Genomic DNA, 15,736 nt, shown 5'->3' with positions numbered 1-15,736 from the left:
ATGAGGCTCAAGTCACATGGCCCCAGCCCTGGGCTCTGCCTGCTGGCCCGGCGGTCAGGCCCTCAGCAAGCTCATTCCGGGCCCTTCCCAGGACTCTATCTCCAGGGTCAGTGATCCTGGAGTCATAGCATTCAAAGACAAAGATCTGGGCATCGGGATTCTGCTGCCTTCCAGAGCGGGCACTTCTGTTCCACAAGTGCTCTGCTCTTTCATCACCTTCAAGTCCGGGGCAACCGTGCCCAGCACGGAGCTGTGGCGAACAGAGAATGAGGAGAGCCTCCGGATCCCCTTCCCAGAAGCTTCTCAGGAAAGGCGCGTGTGCAGCATGTGAAGTAATACATGGGTAGACTTTTATTACTAAATACCATGAGTATACAAAATGCGTAACTGAATAACAGCTAAAAAAAATAGTCCAAGAAATGTGAAATACACATTTTTTGAAATGATAAAAATGTATCCATGAAAAATATAAAATGTTGCATATATATATACAATACATATTTATATATATATATAACAAGTGAAAATTGTAAATAAGAAATGTGTACAACAGTGAGTGGCAAGGCAGCGTCTACACAGCAGTCATTTGTTCCAATCAGCTCTGTTATTTACATGGTGCATTGAGGAAGTCTGTGAAAAAGAGGCAGTTTCCACTATAGTTTCTTTCACAAGTCACTTGCACTGAAAATCAAGAGTTTTCACGTTAACTGACCAAAGGGTGAGAAATCCTTGGTCTGAAGTTAATGGAAGATGCAGAGTGGGGGCCGGACCAGAGTCCAGCCAGCTGGCGTCGCACGCGGGAGGGAGGGCGTGCCTCCGCCGTCTGAACAGCAGCCTGCGGGAAATCAGGATGGCACCGGCTGGCAGGGGCAGGCACTGGCAGGAAGTTCAGGAGCAGATTCAAGCGTGCAGTGGGGGTTCAGATCAGGGAACCTCCAAGGTCTCTTCCTCGGCCCGAGATCTGCGGGTTTGTGACTCTAGGGCCTCTTCCCCCAGGAAAGGCATTCAAGTAACAGCACTGAGGCATGTGGACAGGTTGTGTGTGGCCCACTTCCCAGCTGGGCCCTGCAGGGAGCCCATACCAAGGGGCCGTGGGCTTGGATGCTTGGGCCTTACAGCTCCTTAAGGATGATCTGAATCTTGCCGTCCATCTCTCCCATGTCCAGTAGGAAGGCGACGTGGTTGCTGTAATGCTGAATGATGTTGTTGTCCATGTTGACTAAGATTCTGGAAGATAAGAGGAGATGCAATTGGAATATGGCAGGCCCTCTTGCTTTTAAAAGGATGATGGCAATGGTTAAATCAAGGGGGTGCCTGCAACGTTTCAGGCACATCATAAACTTCGATCCTCAAAACAACCCTGCAAGGTGGGTATTCATAGTGCACATTGTGCCCTCCCCTTCACAGGGGAGGGCACAATGCCTAGTTGCCAAACCCAGGCCTGCTGGCCACCACACCACAGCTACTATGCCGACTGCCTCTCTCCCGAGGGTGGACACTTTTGAGCAACTGATACATGGATCTGCCATAGACAAAGCACTCCCTTAGTAGCCACGTTGAGGTTTCAGACATGGAGTGTAAGTTCAAGTCCAGGAGGTGTAGTGGTTTAGGTTCAACAAGAGGCTAGGGGCTGGGGGCGGTGGCTCACACCTGTAATCCTAGTACTCTGGGAGGCTGAGGCGGGCGGGTCATTTGAGCTCAAGAGTTCGAGGCCAGCCTGAGCAAGAGCGAGACCGTGTTTCTACTAAAAATAGAAAGAAATTACCTGGACAGCTAAAAATATATAGAAAAAATTAGCCGGGCATGATGGTACATGCCTGGAGTCCCAGCTACTTGGGAGGCTGAGGCGGGAGTTTGAGGTTGCTGTGAGCTAGGCCGATGTCACGGCAGGCACTCTAGCCTGGGCAACAGAGTAAGACTTTGTCTCAAAACAAAACAAGAGGCTAGGATGTGTCACTCAGGTGTGCCTGCCTGAGCCAGAGGCAGGTATCACACGAGTCTCTGCTCAGCTCCATCCCCATGAAGCCAAAATCTCAGGGGGATTGTACAATAGACATGAGGGGCTTGGTCCTCTCTCTCCCCACACTCCCTAGAAAAGGGCCTGGGCCAACCTGAGAGAGACAGAACCTCCATAGCTGTTGTCCTTGGTAGGGTTGGTCAAAACCATAGTTTATGCCAAAGGGCAGCCCTGTCAGAGCTGCTCCTGATGAAGGCCACACCTTGGTGTGACCTGAGCTGATCACATCAGCTTCCCTTTGCCCCTTCTCTGCTAAGTCTCCTGAGCTTTGATGGAGTTGAGTATATCCACTAGCCTACCCACCCATCCACTGTCTATCTGACCACCTGTCCTCCACACCCCCCAGCCACCCCCGAGCATTTGCTGAGGCCTTTCCCTGTGCAGGGCCTTGCTCCAAAAACAAGGACCACATAGAGATGAATTAGACCTGATCCTGTTCTCCAGGAGTTTAGAATCTAGCAGGGACTGGGAGAATGAATCCTTATAACCATATTACTCCTGTTCATAGACGGGGAAGCTGAGGTTCAAAGAAGCAAAGTCACTTGTTCAAGGTCACACAGTTAATAGATGGCAGAGCTGGGATTTGAATCTAGACCTTTGCCTCTTTCCATTGTACCATTTTTATAAGGAAAAAAAGCCCTATAAATATAAGTTAGGAAGTGGCAAATATAAGGAAGGCAAAACACAGGCTGGGGACAGCTCAGACAGGGCGGGACTATTTCAAGTGGGGCAGCAGTGGCAGGGGTCTGCTTTCATGAGGACCCCACAAGGGAGGCAGTGGACGCAGCGCTGACCCTGACGCCCACGGCCTTCGTCCCTCTGTGTCAGCCGGGCAGCTGCTGCTTTCAGGGAAGGTCCCGGCTCAGGCTCCCAGAGGCCTGGGTGCTGACTGCCCGGGTTTGAGTATAGGACCCCCTTCGCGGGTCCTGTCTGGAGCTCCTTCGTTTCCCAGAGGGATCTTTGTCTGGGGGCTGGAGGAAGGGAACAGACCAGAGGAGACGAGGACAGGGTAGAGGGTGGGCGCTTTGTCAGCGTGTCCTATGGCTGCGCGCACTGGGTGCTTTGAGGTCCCCCGCACTGTGAAAACGCCTTGCGTGCACCAGCTTGAAAGCTGGACCCTCACACTCCCCAGCGGGGCTCGCGCTGGCCCGAGCTCACACCTGCGCACAGGGATCCTGGACAGGCCCACAGAGCCCTCCCCTCGGAGGTCAACGACAGCTGGGCCCTGAGAGGCAGGGGCTCGTCAGGAGCCGCTGTTACTTCCCAGCGTCTAGCTACCCTCTGCCCTGCGCTGCACTGAGCCTCTGGCCAGCTGCCAGCAACAACAGGTATTTGTTAATCTTTCAAGCACTCAGTGTGCTTGTAAAGCTGCTTGTATCTATCAGTGTCTGGAGGACTTTCAGGGGGGTTTTGTGAAAATAAACTCAGCTGTTGGTTAGAATTTCCTGCTCCTCGAATGAGGACTGGCCTGTCCTCTCCCAAGAGGTGTCTGGGGCAATATTCTCGTTCAGACAACCCTGGGGTGATGTTTCCATGGCCTTGGGGGGGTGTGGGGTGTGGCCAGTGAGCAATGCCGTGGGCCATGGCACTGGGCAAATAAACGGGCGGGCCTGGCTGCAGCCTTTATTTGCACACTGCTTAGCGGTTAGGGGACAAGCAGGGAGCGAGATAAAGTAGCGGATGTGCACAGAGGCCGCCTTCTGCCCGCTACTAACTCATGACCTTGTAACTACTCGGGACCTCGACTTCCTTATCTGTAGGAACAGAGATGTGACACTCAGCTCTAAGGGTCAGTAAGATGATGCCTGGGAGATATTGAGCCCAGTGCCCGGCATGTGGGAAGTGCTCCATAAATAGAAGGCATTACAATTATGACTTAGTAGCTGGCTGGGGCTTAAGGGAAAGCCTCTTGCCACTCAGCCAGTGGGGCTGGGGTGGGAGGACATCCTTGTAAGCAACGCCGCCCCCGGCCCCAGTCATATCCAAAAGCACTTCTCGGCCTCTCGGCCCAGCCTGGGGTGGGACTGTCGGGGGTGTGGCACTGGCACTGGGCGTGGGGTGGGGGGGAGTCGGGCTGGGCTTGTCTGGGCAGAGCAGAGCCTGCCCTTGGCCATGATGTGGATTCCGCTCCAGAGAGCATGTGAGCCCCAGTTTGAAACCGAAACTTGGAAAAAAAGACACACAGAAAACTCTAGACATGTCTACAACTAAAACTAAATGGATCCCTTCCCAGGAGCTGCAGTGACGGACAACTGCCCCCACCCCCAACCGTCTATGGGAGGCTGGGTGGGAACGGAGGAGGAGGGAGAAAGGGCTGGGTCTGTGACTACGTGGGGCCAAGCTTGAGGACAAAACCTGTCCTGCTCAGCAGTCCTCTAAGAAGGAAAACCCGCAGACCGCAGCCATGGGGCAAGTGGCCGAGCACCTTCTGGGGGCTACTAGTAAGTGCAGGTGGAGACTGGCTGTCCAGAGCAGGAGGACCGGACCTGAGCTGTGGGCAGAGGGGCCAGGAGCACATTTCCGGGGCCCTGTCCTGGGTCCTCTGTGCTGGGAACAACAGTGACAACTCCTCACTGTTCAGGGGCCCCATGCCAGGCTGGTGAAGTGAGCTAGTCACAAAGGGCTGCAGAGGCCCAGCTCACTGGCTCTGACCAGGGCCCTCACCAGGGCAGTGACCACGGGACCCTCCCCCTCTCCCAGCCATTAGCTCCTAGCAAAGGCCAAGGTGCTGTGGTCCCCAGGAGCCCGTGGTGGGCGGCCAGGCAGGGTATGGCTTCACTCCTTCTGGCCCCGTCTAGTCTGGAGGTGGAGGAGGCCTGAGGTGCATCTCAGACAGGGCTCCCCCAAACAGCTCCCAATCTCGACTCCCTTCCTGACTCATTGCAGCCACGCCACTCCTGCCCCTAACTTGCCAGTAGCAACTTTGCTGGGCCTCTCTGCCTGTGCCTCTGCCCCGCTCCTCCTGCCCCTGAGCGCTCCTTATCCCCTCTGGGACTCAGTGTCCTCATCTGTAAAATGTGTGCAGTGGTATCTACCTTAGTGCAGCCATGGGGGTTAAATGGGATACCCTTAGCCCAGTATCAAGGCATGGTAAATGGGCAAGTGAACAGTAGCCCCTGTAATCATTATCATCATAATCAAACGGCTTAATTTTCCAGTGGCCTTGGGACTTGAACCTGGGTCTCCTGACACGTGACCCTGCACTTCCCCTCTGCCCCAAGAGGTTGCATATAAAGACCCTTCTGCCTCTCCCACGCCTACTGTCCCAGTAGTGATCAACGTTTCTGCAGGTGGGGCCCTGGCCTAACCGGGGGACTCTACACCTCTCGGCCTCTCCACGAAGGCCAAGTACAAACGTTCCTCTGCACCGAGCAGTCAGCAAGGGCAAGGGTGAACTGGGCACTTACCCCCGCTTGCATTTCTTGTAGACTTTGTAAATATTCTCTTCAGGGAACCCATACTTCTCAGAGATCTGGAAGAGAAGAGGAGAGAATTCATTGCCTGCTGTCCAAGCTGGATTTACACATCTTTTATGCCATCACTTTTTACTTCCTGATCATAAAAGTAAAGTATATCCATATATGGAAAAGTATGAAGAAGAAAATTACAGTCATCCATAATCCTGTTTCCCAGAGACAAACGCATTAACGTCGGGGGTACGCCTTCCCGTCTTTTGGCCACGTGTATAGATACTTTTATATTCCACATAGATAGTTTTGTGTAACATTTAAAACTTATCATCATATAATAAGCCTTCCCATATCACAACAAACACTTGGTAAAGAGCATTTTTCATGGCTGAAAAATACCCTAAAAAGCATCTACCTCTCTGCAATTGTCAATCTCAAAAAAAAAAAAAAAAGCATCTACCATTTTCCACATTCTGCCTATTGTCAGACATCTGGATTGTTCTAGTGCTAAAGGTGCCACCAGCTAGGTGGCTTTGTGCAAACCACATGTGCAGACAGTAATCATGCCTACCTCACAGGGTTCTAGAAGAATTAAGTGAATTGATCTGCGTAAAACACTTAGGACAGCTCCTGGCAGGTACTGAGCCCTGAGTAAGGGGTTGTCACTGTTTTAGGAACGGAGCAGTGGGGATACTTCTTGCCCTGCTATGACGAGGGTTGTAGCCCAAGGCAGGAATTGTTAACCTCATTTGATGGGTGAGCATGCCAAGCTCGAAGACGATAAGCCACGCACCCGAGGCCTAGACCCCAGGTCAACTGACTCAGTCGCATCCCAGAACATGGGGGCTCATTCTGCGATGGCAAGACGGCAGCTCAGAGGCTTGTTGAGTGGCCCGCCCGAGCTCCCACAGCCAGAGCCTGCCCTCTTCTCCCCAGAGCTGCTGGAGTGTCCTCCGGGGCAGATGGATCCAGTCTGGTCCCAGCTGTACCTCCTGGAGGTGCAGAACTTTGAAGAGGTTACTTCTCTGAGCCGCAGTTTCCTCATTTGTAAAATGGGAGCATAGTAATGGCTTGTACACACAGGGTGGCTCTGCACACGAACGGAGATGATTATGTAAAGGGCTCAGCCCCCGTGCCCGTCCCAGGGCGAGAGCTCAGCACCATGTTAGTGTCCAGTAGGACTGGCTGCCTTGAAGCTGCAGCGAACCTCAGGCTATCGGTTTCAGGGGGAAGTGGTCCTCTCTGGGCCTTTTAGGAAGAGGATCAGGTTCAACCTCTCAGTTATTCTCTGGCTTGACGCAGATCCCTCCAGGCAGGAAGAGCTCTTAGACTACTACTTATTTTAATGGTCATGTGGCTGCAAGCAACCAGGAAGATCTTAAGTCAGTCTAAGGAAGAACTTGGGAACTTTCTAACCATAAGTTGAACAGATTGTGCAAAGACAGCATGGGCTGCCCTGCAAGGTAGTGAGCTCTCCATCCCAGGAAGTATAAAAATCAAGAGTGGGCACCCACTTGGAAGAGCTTTTAGAGAGAGAGCTCAGGCACCAGATGGGGAGCTGACCCTTTAACGTACTGTCCAACCCAAAGATTCTGAGTCTATATTCAAGTGACATTAATGGCCTTTTGTGGCCCAATGTCCTGGGGCTGATGCCAGGCAGGGCTGATGCCAGGTAAAGAGGACAGGACAGCACAGCAGATGGAGAGAGCTCGGGCTGAGATCCCAGCTCTGTCACTTTAAGCCAAGAACTCTGGCAAGTCACCTGCCCTCTCGGAGGTGCTTTTGTGGGAAATGAGGAGAGATTAACGGCACCCACTTTTCAGGGTTGTTAGAATATGATGAGGCAGCAAGTGCAGTGTGCCTGGCCAAACGCCTGGCACGTAGTGGGTCTTCAGCCAAAGGTAGATAATGTGATTGTTTGATTCATTTTCCCTCCTCCAGCCTGAGCTCTTGGCACCAGCTGGCCTTTCCGAGCAGTTCGGCCTCCGAGCACAGCCAGGCCTGGTGGAGGCTGTTTGCTCAGTTTTCGGCTGAGCCACAAAGCTGGCTGTGGGTTTCGTTCGGGGCTGGGCTGTTTCACCCGCTCTCTGGCGGTCTGGGGGGTTGGGGAAGGCTTCCTTGCCTGGTCACCGCCTTCAGCCACCCCAGCCGGTGCCCCCCAGCCAACCACAAGCAGGAGGAATGAGGCCCCCTGGGAAAGAAAAAGAGTGTTTCTGGGGCCCAGCCTTTTGGGTTTCATTCCCATTAAAACTGAAACAGGTTTGCAAAGCCAACAAAAAGCCCTGGCCTGTCAGACAGCAGCTATCAGATTAAGGAGGATTTATGGTGTGTGCGACTCCAGGGTGGAGCCAGGGTTCTGCTGGCAGATAGCATCGCAGCGGCACACCCCCACCAGCAGGGCCCCCCAGCCCCCTAAGCGGGGCGGGGGACAGGTAGGCCACCAGCAAGCCAAGATTCCTTCCTGTGGGAACTGAGAACTGCGTGGTGAGGAGCGGGGAGCGCAGGGGGCTCGGCCAGGGCAGGCAGGGCCCGGAAGGCAGCTTACCGCGTTCCTGAGCCCCTTCAGGTCCGGGGTCTTCAGCATGAGGGCGTCAAACACTTCCTCAGTCTCCCGCCGCACGTACAACAGGACTGAAAAGCAGAGCGCGGCCGTGAGGAGGATAACAGGCCCGGGAACGTCTCAGGGACCGGGGAGTCTAAAGATACTACTTTCATTCAAGATCAACTCCTGCTGAGGTCTGTGCCCAGCTGGGAGGCAGTCCCCCGGCTCTGCGGGTCCCCACACACCCTCTTAGTGCTGATTTGGGGCCTGTGACTCCCCGCACTCCACTGCCTGCCAGTGGATGACCTTGAAAAAGTGATTTAAACATCATGGAGCCTCATTTTATTTATGCGTAAAATGAGGGTGCTGCCCCCTATTTCACAGAGTTGTTGTGGGACTTAATGACGATATTTGGAGACGCCAAGTGCAAGTGCAAAGCTCAATGCACAGCTGCCGGAAGCCCTTGATCTCTGCTCCCGGTTGGTTCTTCCCTGATGGCCAGCTACAGCCCCAGAGGTTTGGGTGTGTCCCCTCCTCCCCCAGGAAGTCACAGATTTAGAGGGTCAAGGCTAGAAAGCCAGACATTGGCCCCACCCCCTCCCACCGTGTTCGAGAAAGCGTGGGGACCTGCCAGCACCGTGAACCTGGTGCCTGCGCCCGCTGCCCGGCCGCCCATGCAGTGGTCTCCCCGAGCAGCGGGGTGCCCGCGTTGCCCCCACCCCCAGTCTTGGCCCAAACCCAGCTCCAAAGAGCAAAGCAGCTCCTTGCGCCCTCCCCGGGTTGGGACGGGAGGCAGGGGCTGGGGGCTCTGCTACCTCTCTGAAGGTCGTCCTCCTTGGCCTGCTTGGAGGACAGCGGCTCGAACTCCTCAGCGAAGGGCGAGCAGGTGCGCTTCAGTGACGGCCTGTGGGACGGCAGAGAGGGGCCAGTGAGGAACCCTGGGGCCCCGGACACGGCGTGAAGCAGCGGGTCTGGAGCTGGGCTGCCCGGGTGCCCCAGCCCCGCCTCACTCTCGCTGGTGACCTGGTGAGTCCCTAGCCTGCCGGCGACCCCATCTATGAACGAGGTGATGGCAGGGCGATAACAACAGCTCACATAGCTGCGCGGGGCTGAGGGGCAGCGTGTGACATGTGGAGGGCCACGGTGGATGTGGACCGTCATCAGTCAACATGGCTCTCCTCTGAGAGGATCTGGTCGGGCGCGAGGCAGCGGGAGGAGGAAGCACTGCGGGTTTTGGAGGAACACAGATGTGGGTTCCAGTCCTGCGGTTGTGACTTAACAGCTGTGTGACTAGAAGGCGCTTCGCTTCTCTGAGCCTCAGTTTCCCTGTCCATCGAGTAGAGCAACTGCCCCTGCTCACCAGGGCTGCTGTGAGGCGAGGAGCGACAGGGTTTGGCCTGAGAGCACCACGTGACCGGGACGCGAGGTTCACGGGGAGAAGGTGATCGCGGGACGCTGGTCTCCACACAGCGCGCCCCGCGCACAAGGGCCCCTCAGGCTGCCCCTCCCCAGGCTGTTTCCTCCTCTGAGGGGTTTGTGGGCGGAGGGGCCAAGGGTCTGTTAGGGCACTAGGGCCGTGGCTGGCAGAGGGAAGGACGAGAGACCCTGCCTAGGCCCCTCCTGGGCGTCTGGTGGGCCCGTGCTGGGGGAAGGAGATGGGCCCTCAGCCCCCACGTCCTGCAGCTCAGCTTCCCTCCTGGCTCTCGAATCTGCACCATCGCAGAGTCTTTTCCTTTCCCCTTTTACAGGCGGCTGTCTCGCCAGAGATTCGCCAACTTTGCACATAAAACAAACTCGTAAAAACCCAGGCAGTTTCAGCGAGAAAGGAGAAAGGAGCGTGGATCTAGCGTGGGGGCTGGGGGCAGTCTGGTGGCTTCTTCCTCTGGCCCCAGGCCCTGGCTGGGGGAGCAGGCGGATGGGGGGCTGGGGGCGGTGGGGTGGCAGAGGGCACAGGCAGGGAGGGGTGGCCCTCCTTCCCTCCGTACCTGCTGGAGCCACTGGGTCCTGCCGAGGGGACAGCCTGCAACGAAGAGAAAAACGTTTTATCGTCACACTCAGGAAGAGGAGAGGAGCATTCAGCTGCTGGAGGCTTTCTGGAAGGAACATTCTTTGGTGGGGAGGGGAGGATGCTGTTTGATGCCTTTCTAGCCCATTCTGCTCATACAAGTCCCCTTTAGTGACCTGAGATCCTGAGTGGAGAGGAATCATCCAGCCCGGGCTGGGTGAGTCAGGCACTCAAGTGAGCACACGGAGGCGGGAAAGCCGTGTGGGCAGAGCAGCAGGGCCCACCTGAGCCTGCCTGGGCCCCGGCACGCCCAGAAGGGCTGGCCTTGCAGCTGGTCCTGCAGCTGGCAACCAGGCATCAGAGCTGAGGCCGAGAGGGCGAGGGAAGAGGTGCTCTTTCTGACACTACTGGGGCTGCACTGTGTGGTCTGGCATGGCCATTGCCAGTCCTGGGAGGTGAGGCGCCTCCTCGGGTAACACAATGGTGGGAGGCAGAGTCAGGGCTCAAACCCGCTCTCTGCTGCTGCTGTCTGAGCTTCTCCACCCCCAGGCTCCCACGTGCAGGGATGGCCTCTCCTCCTCCCCTACAGATTAGCTGTCAATTTGTGCCTCAGTCCTGAGTGGCCACCCCTGCTTGGGGCCTGAGGGTGGGAAGAGCAGAGACAGAAGGGCTAACAGGGCCCTGTGCAGGGCGGAGAGGAGAGGAGGGTGGTAGGAGGTGCTCAGCCTGTGCCAAGAGCTACGTTAGCATTGGCTGCTCTTTTCAGCTCCATAGGCCACCTTGTTGTCCTAAATCAATACACTAAACACACCTTGAACACCAAGGTTTGTTTCTGCAAATGCTGAAACGGCGGCAAGCTGTGCCTCAAGGAACGGTCAGATTGTTCCAAGTGGAAGCAAACTAGGAGACAGGCTCTGGGGTCGGACTCTGCCACGGACTTGCTATGGGACCTTGCCTGGCAAAGGGGGCAAGCCCAGTCCTAGGCCGGCCGTGACGGGGAAGCGAGACAGCACTGCAAGGGGCTCGGCCAGGCCCACCTGAGCAGCCGGTGGTCGCCAGGGGCGCAGGCTCTGAAGCCAAGCTCCAGGCCACACCCTGGCCCTGTCACTAGCCGTGTAGTCTCAGGAGGTTTCCTAACTTCTCTGTGCCTTTATTTCCACCCCACGGATCCAGGGAGAAACTATCACGGATTCCATAGGGCCGTGGTGAAGGTTAAGGGAGATCACGCCTGGGAAGCTCAGAGCAGCGCCTGGTGCATAGTGAGCGCTCACGAGTGGTGCCGTGATAATTCGGTGAGACTGCAATCAAATCTGAGGCTCAGAGAGCAGAGCTTCCTCCATGTGTGCCCTAAGCCTGAACAAACATGTCTATGACCATAAAGTCCATTTCCTCATGAACGTCTTTCTAACACAATAGGACACTGAAGTCACGTAGCCATATACGCATGTTTTAATCCCCTGGGATCCAATAAAGGCATTTTCATTTTGAAACCGTCTGAGTTTGAAACTGGCGGGTTGCTCCCCACTGCTCTGTGCTAAGGCAGGCCCCAGCCCGGCCCGGACCCTCTCTCGGCCTCTCCCCAGCCCGCCGCGGCCCTCACCCCGCCAGGGCGCTGCAGGCTGGAGAAGTGCACGTTGGGGATGAACAGCACCGGCGGCGTCTCCAGGTCAGCCTCTGGCCGCAGGTAGGTGGTCTCGTTGCCCCTGAAGCCCGACAGCAGGCAGTCCTTGATGCCTGATGGGAAAATGAAGCCCATGTGCCCGGGGGTCCCTGCGGTCTTCCTTGCCCCTCTGGTCTCCTGCCCTTCACCCCTGCCCAGCCCAGCCAGCCCCGGGCCCATCCCCACTGACCGCTATTGCTGGAGTCCGGGCACTTGACCTTCCTCCGGAACTGCTTCCTCTCATCATCCCGCATCTTCCTCTCGGCTCCCTGCAGGGGAGAAGGGGATGGGGTCACCGAAGGCCGGGGAGGGGCTGGCTACGTTCACAACCGCTGCTCTGCATCTTCATGGGCCAGGCTTCTGGTCCTGCTTTTTGCCCAGAGCAAGACCAGCAAATAGGAAGGTGCCACCACCTGGCCCAGCCCGGCCCTGCCTGCCTGAGGTGTCAGTACAGGGGGAGAGAGGGAGAGAGGGAGAGAGGTAGGGGAAGGGAGAGAGGAAACAGGAGGAGGAGTGGGGGAGGGGGCAGAGAGAGAAGCAGAGAGGGACAGACATGCCCGGAGAGGCTGGGAGGGGGTGAGTGTCGGGCTTGGCCCCTCTCCCTCCCAGGGCCCTGCAGAGGGTCTGCTGCCCCAGCCACCTTGTCACAGAAGATCTTGATCTGGCAGACCGCGCGGTGTACCAGGCGCTCAGTGCCTGAGCCACAGTCATAGGTATCAATCTGCAGGTTCAGGGGGACACCCTTCACCCCCTTCTGTGAGGAGAAGTCTGTGCTCAGGCAGTTGACTCCGATGAACACCTGGGGACAGGAGGAGGAGCTGGGTCAGTGGCCCGCCCGGCTCCCTGCCCCGCCATCCCACAGCGCTGTTTGAGGCTCCTGTGTGCCTGGTGAGCACCCTTAAGCCTCACGCAGCCCCTGGAAGACAAGCTTCGCCACCCCTTCCACAGATGGGGAGCAGATGCTCAGAGACGGTGGCAGCTTTCCCAAGGTGACCCAGCAGTGTGCGGTAGAGCTGGGGTCCGAACCCAGACTCAAACCCAGCCCCTCACCACTGGGCATACAGCTCCCCATGGATTGCCAAGGGCAGCCCAGTGGCCGGGCCCTGGGAGGGATATCAAGGGTCCTTTAGGAGCTTAAAATCCAGAGCCTCATTTCTCTGCAACTCAGAGCAAGGAGGTTGGCAAGGGCCACGCCCTCGTCCCTGCTTTGGGAGACCACCCCACGGATCCAGGGAGAAACTATCACGGATTCCATAGGGCCGTGGTGAAGGTTAAGGGAGATCACGCCTGGGAAGCTCAGAGCAGCACCTGGTGCATAGTGAGCGCTCACGAGTGGTGCCGTGATAATTCGGTGAGACTGCAATCAAATCTGAGGCTCAGAGAGCAGAGCTTCCTCCATGTGTGCCCTAAGCCTGAACATGTCTATGACCATAAAGTCCATTTCCTCATGAACGTCTTTCTAACACACGTCTAACACGTCTGCTGGCCCGGAGGCTCAGAGGGTAGGACACAGCCCATCTACTCCACCCGCTCCAGGCATCGCTAGACCCTCTGAAGTTCTTTCCACGCATTCGATCCCACCCATGCACAGCAAGGCAGCCCTCCTGGTCACCCCCACTTTACAGCTGGGAGAATGGAGGCTCTGAGCAGGGACATTCCCCCAGGGAGTCAGGCCAGGTGGCCTAACAAAGTGAGCCTGGAGGGGAGACCGCCCAGAGCTGGGGTGGGAAGTTGGACTCCGCTGCTCACTAGCCATGTGGCTTTGGACAAATCCTGTAACCTCACTGAGCCTCAGTCTCCTTATTTGTAAAGTGGGGATGATGAAACCTATCTGTGTGGCTGTCGGGGTACGGAGACCACCTAATGTGCTGCACGTGTTGTGACTGTTGTCATGAGAGGGACAGCTGGAAATCAAGTCTCACCCTAAAGTCTATGCCTGGCTGATGGCAGCCCTGGCAAGGTCACCTGGTGACTGTCTACCCACTGGACCTCTCCATGGGCTCCATGGGACCACCCCCTCCAGAGTGGTCCCTGGTCTTTGGGACATTTCCCTTGGAAATGACCCTGACCTGAATAGGAGGTGGGGTACAGCGCCTGGGCAGACCCCTTCCTTCCCCGGCTTTGGGGTCCAGGCCCCCAGGTGCATGCCGGACATACCTCCCCTCCGCCCGCCCAGCCCTCCTGCAGCCCCCACCCAGCTCAGCTGCACCTGAGAAAACTCACGCCTGGGGGCTTAAGAGACCGTGAGAAAATCCCCACCGAAACCCACCTCTCCCTTCCCACGAAACTTTTCCCCACTCCCTGAAGCAGAGGCCCCAGCTCCTCCTCCTCCAGCCCCTGGCGTCTGTTTGAATAATCATAATCCCTGCCTTTGTGCCTTCCTTTGTGTTGTCAGAGCTCTCTCCCCTCCACTTTCTCAGGCTGCCGAAGCAGGCAGGAGGCAGGGGCTAGCTTCCCAGCCGTCCAGGCCGAAATGCCCTAGAGATGAGCTGGACCCAGCCTGGTGGGTGAGGTAAGCCTGGGCCAGGGAGGAGAAAGGACAGGCCCAAGGTTACCCAGCTCCCGACTGTTAGACCAGTGCCCTTCCCGTGATGCCAGCTCTCTAGAATGAGAAGCCAAGACAGAGCTGGGCTCAAGCACTAAGGCTGGAAGAATCTTCACAGCTTAACTACAAGTGTGAACAAATGGCCAGAGGCCCTGTCTCGCGGGCCTCTCTGATGGGGCTGCTACTGTTTTGGTCTCTCAGACGTGCATGATCTTGTAGAATCTTCACCGCAATCCTAGCAGGCAGATTACTGTTCCTATGCTTCGGGCTCAGAGAAGTGAGGTCACTGGGATTTGAGCCCTCATTCACCAGGTTCCTTAGCATCTCCCCTGCAGCCTTCTGCACTGGCCCAGAAGTCAGAAAACCTGGGTGTCATCAATGACTTGCTGTGCGACCTTGCACAAGGCTCAGTTTTACCATCTGGTAAATGGGTGGGTTGATTTAATCCCCACAGCCACTGTTTATGTGCCAGGTGTGTGTTTTACCTTTTACCTTCCTCGCCTGATCCTCATGACAACCTATCAGATGGTGCTTTGATTCTGCTCCTGTTTTACAGCCAAGGAAACTGAGGCTCAGAGAGACTAAGCACTGGTCCAAAAATTCATGCTGTGGACCAGTAAGTGGAAGGACTGGGGTGTGGACCCAGCCTATCTGGCCCCAGGGCCCTGCTTCCACCCTTCTCTGTACCCTGGCTCCTCTGTGAGTGCTCTCTTCGGAGCAAATGCCACAGTCCCAGGCACAGGCAAGCCTGTCCCCTAGGATGGGGGCTTCCAGGCAGCCCAGTCCCATCCCAGACGCTGCCCCCAGCACTGACCTTGGCCTCCTCGTTCACGTTCCACACGAAGGACAGTGCATTATAGGCCACCTCCTCAATGTGCTGCACAGTGTTGAAGTTTTCTTTGCAGTCAGCTGGAACCACAGGAGACCAGAGGGAGAGTCAGGAAGGAGGGATTTGGGGGTGCTTTGGGGAGGAGACGTTTAAGAACTGGGCCTCACTCTAGGCCCTCTGACCTCTAAGACGGGTCACTGAGCAGTCCCCTATTTGTCCCGCGTTCGCCAGCACACACGGCTCTGGAGCAGAAACCAGCACTGCATGCGGGCGGGGGAGCTGGCCTCGTTCTGTTTCACACTTGGACAAACTGAGGCTCAGGAAGGGGGGTTGACATAGGTCACAACCAGGAAGAGAGTGACAGAGCTAGGAGCTGATGACTTGAGGTAGGCTGAGCCTCCCACCTGCTTCAGGGCTCAGGACAGGGACACACAGGGGCCTTTCCCCTGCCCCTACCTGTGGACAGAGCCCGAGGGTCCCAGCTCCCAGAGAAGGCTCTTGTGCCGAGCCCCGAGCTTTCCAAATCCCCCCTCCCTGCTGCCTATCTTGTGCCTTTGTGTCTCCAGGGGCCCCCTGATGGGGATGAACAGCCCAGCATCTCAGGGGCCTCTTTATCTGACACTGCCTGGAGCCCAGGGCCCTGTTTATCTCAAAGCAATACAGAAAAGAGGAGGCTGCTTCTCGTCAACAGATGCAAATCCCTGCAACCCCCCAGTGTTTGACCTGGA

General features: G+C 56.5%; 1 protein-coding gene across 1 annotated transcript in view; it reads right to left on the bottom strand.

Annotated features, from left to right (window-relative positions):
* Positions 1–328: 328 nt before the first annotated feature.
* Positions 329–15,736, bottom strand: part of GRHL3 (grainyhead like transcription factor 3) — a 33,880-nt gene continuing 18,472 nt past the window's right edge. Inside the window, exons 8-16 of the mRNA XM_012750861.3 lie at positions 14,994–15,088; positions 12,275–12,433; positions 11,825–11,903; positions 11,575–11,708; positions 9,955–9,989; positions 8,785–8,873; positions 7,973–8,058; positions 5,425–5,489; positions 329–1,227 (exon numbers count right to left, since the gene is read on the bottom strand). Of these exons, the coding sequence (XP_012606315.1) occupies positions 1,113–1,227; positions 5,425–5,489; positions 7,973–8,058; positions 8,785–8,873; positions 9,955–9,989; positions 11,575–11,708; positions 11,825–11,903; positions 12,275–12,433; positions 14,994–15,088 (857 nt within the window). The 3' untranslated portion in view covers positions 329–1,112. The remainder of the gene's footprint in view (positions 1,228–5,424; positions 5,490–7,972; positions 8,059–8,784; positions 8,874–9,954; positions 9,990–11,574; positions 11,709–11,824; positions 11,904–12,274; positions 12,434–14,993; positions 15,089–15,736) is intronic.

Source organism: Microcebus murinus, chromosome 2, assembly GCF_040939455.1.
Source record: "Microcebus murinus isolate Inina chromosome 2, M.murinus_Inina_mat1.0, whole genome shotgun sequence".
Taxonomy (NCBI): Eukaryota; Metazoa; Chordata; class Mammalia; order Primates; family Cheirogaleidae; genus Microcebus; species Microcebus murinus.
This window is presented reverse-complemented; position numbering and strand designations above follow the sequence as displayed.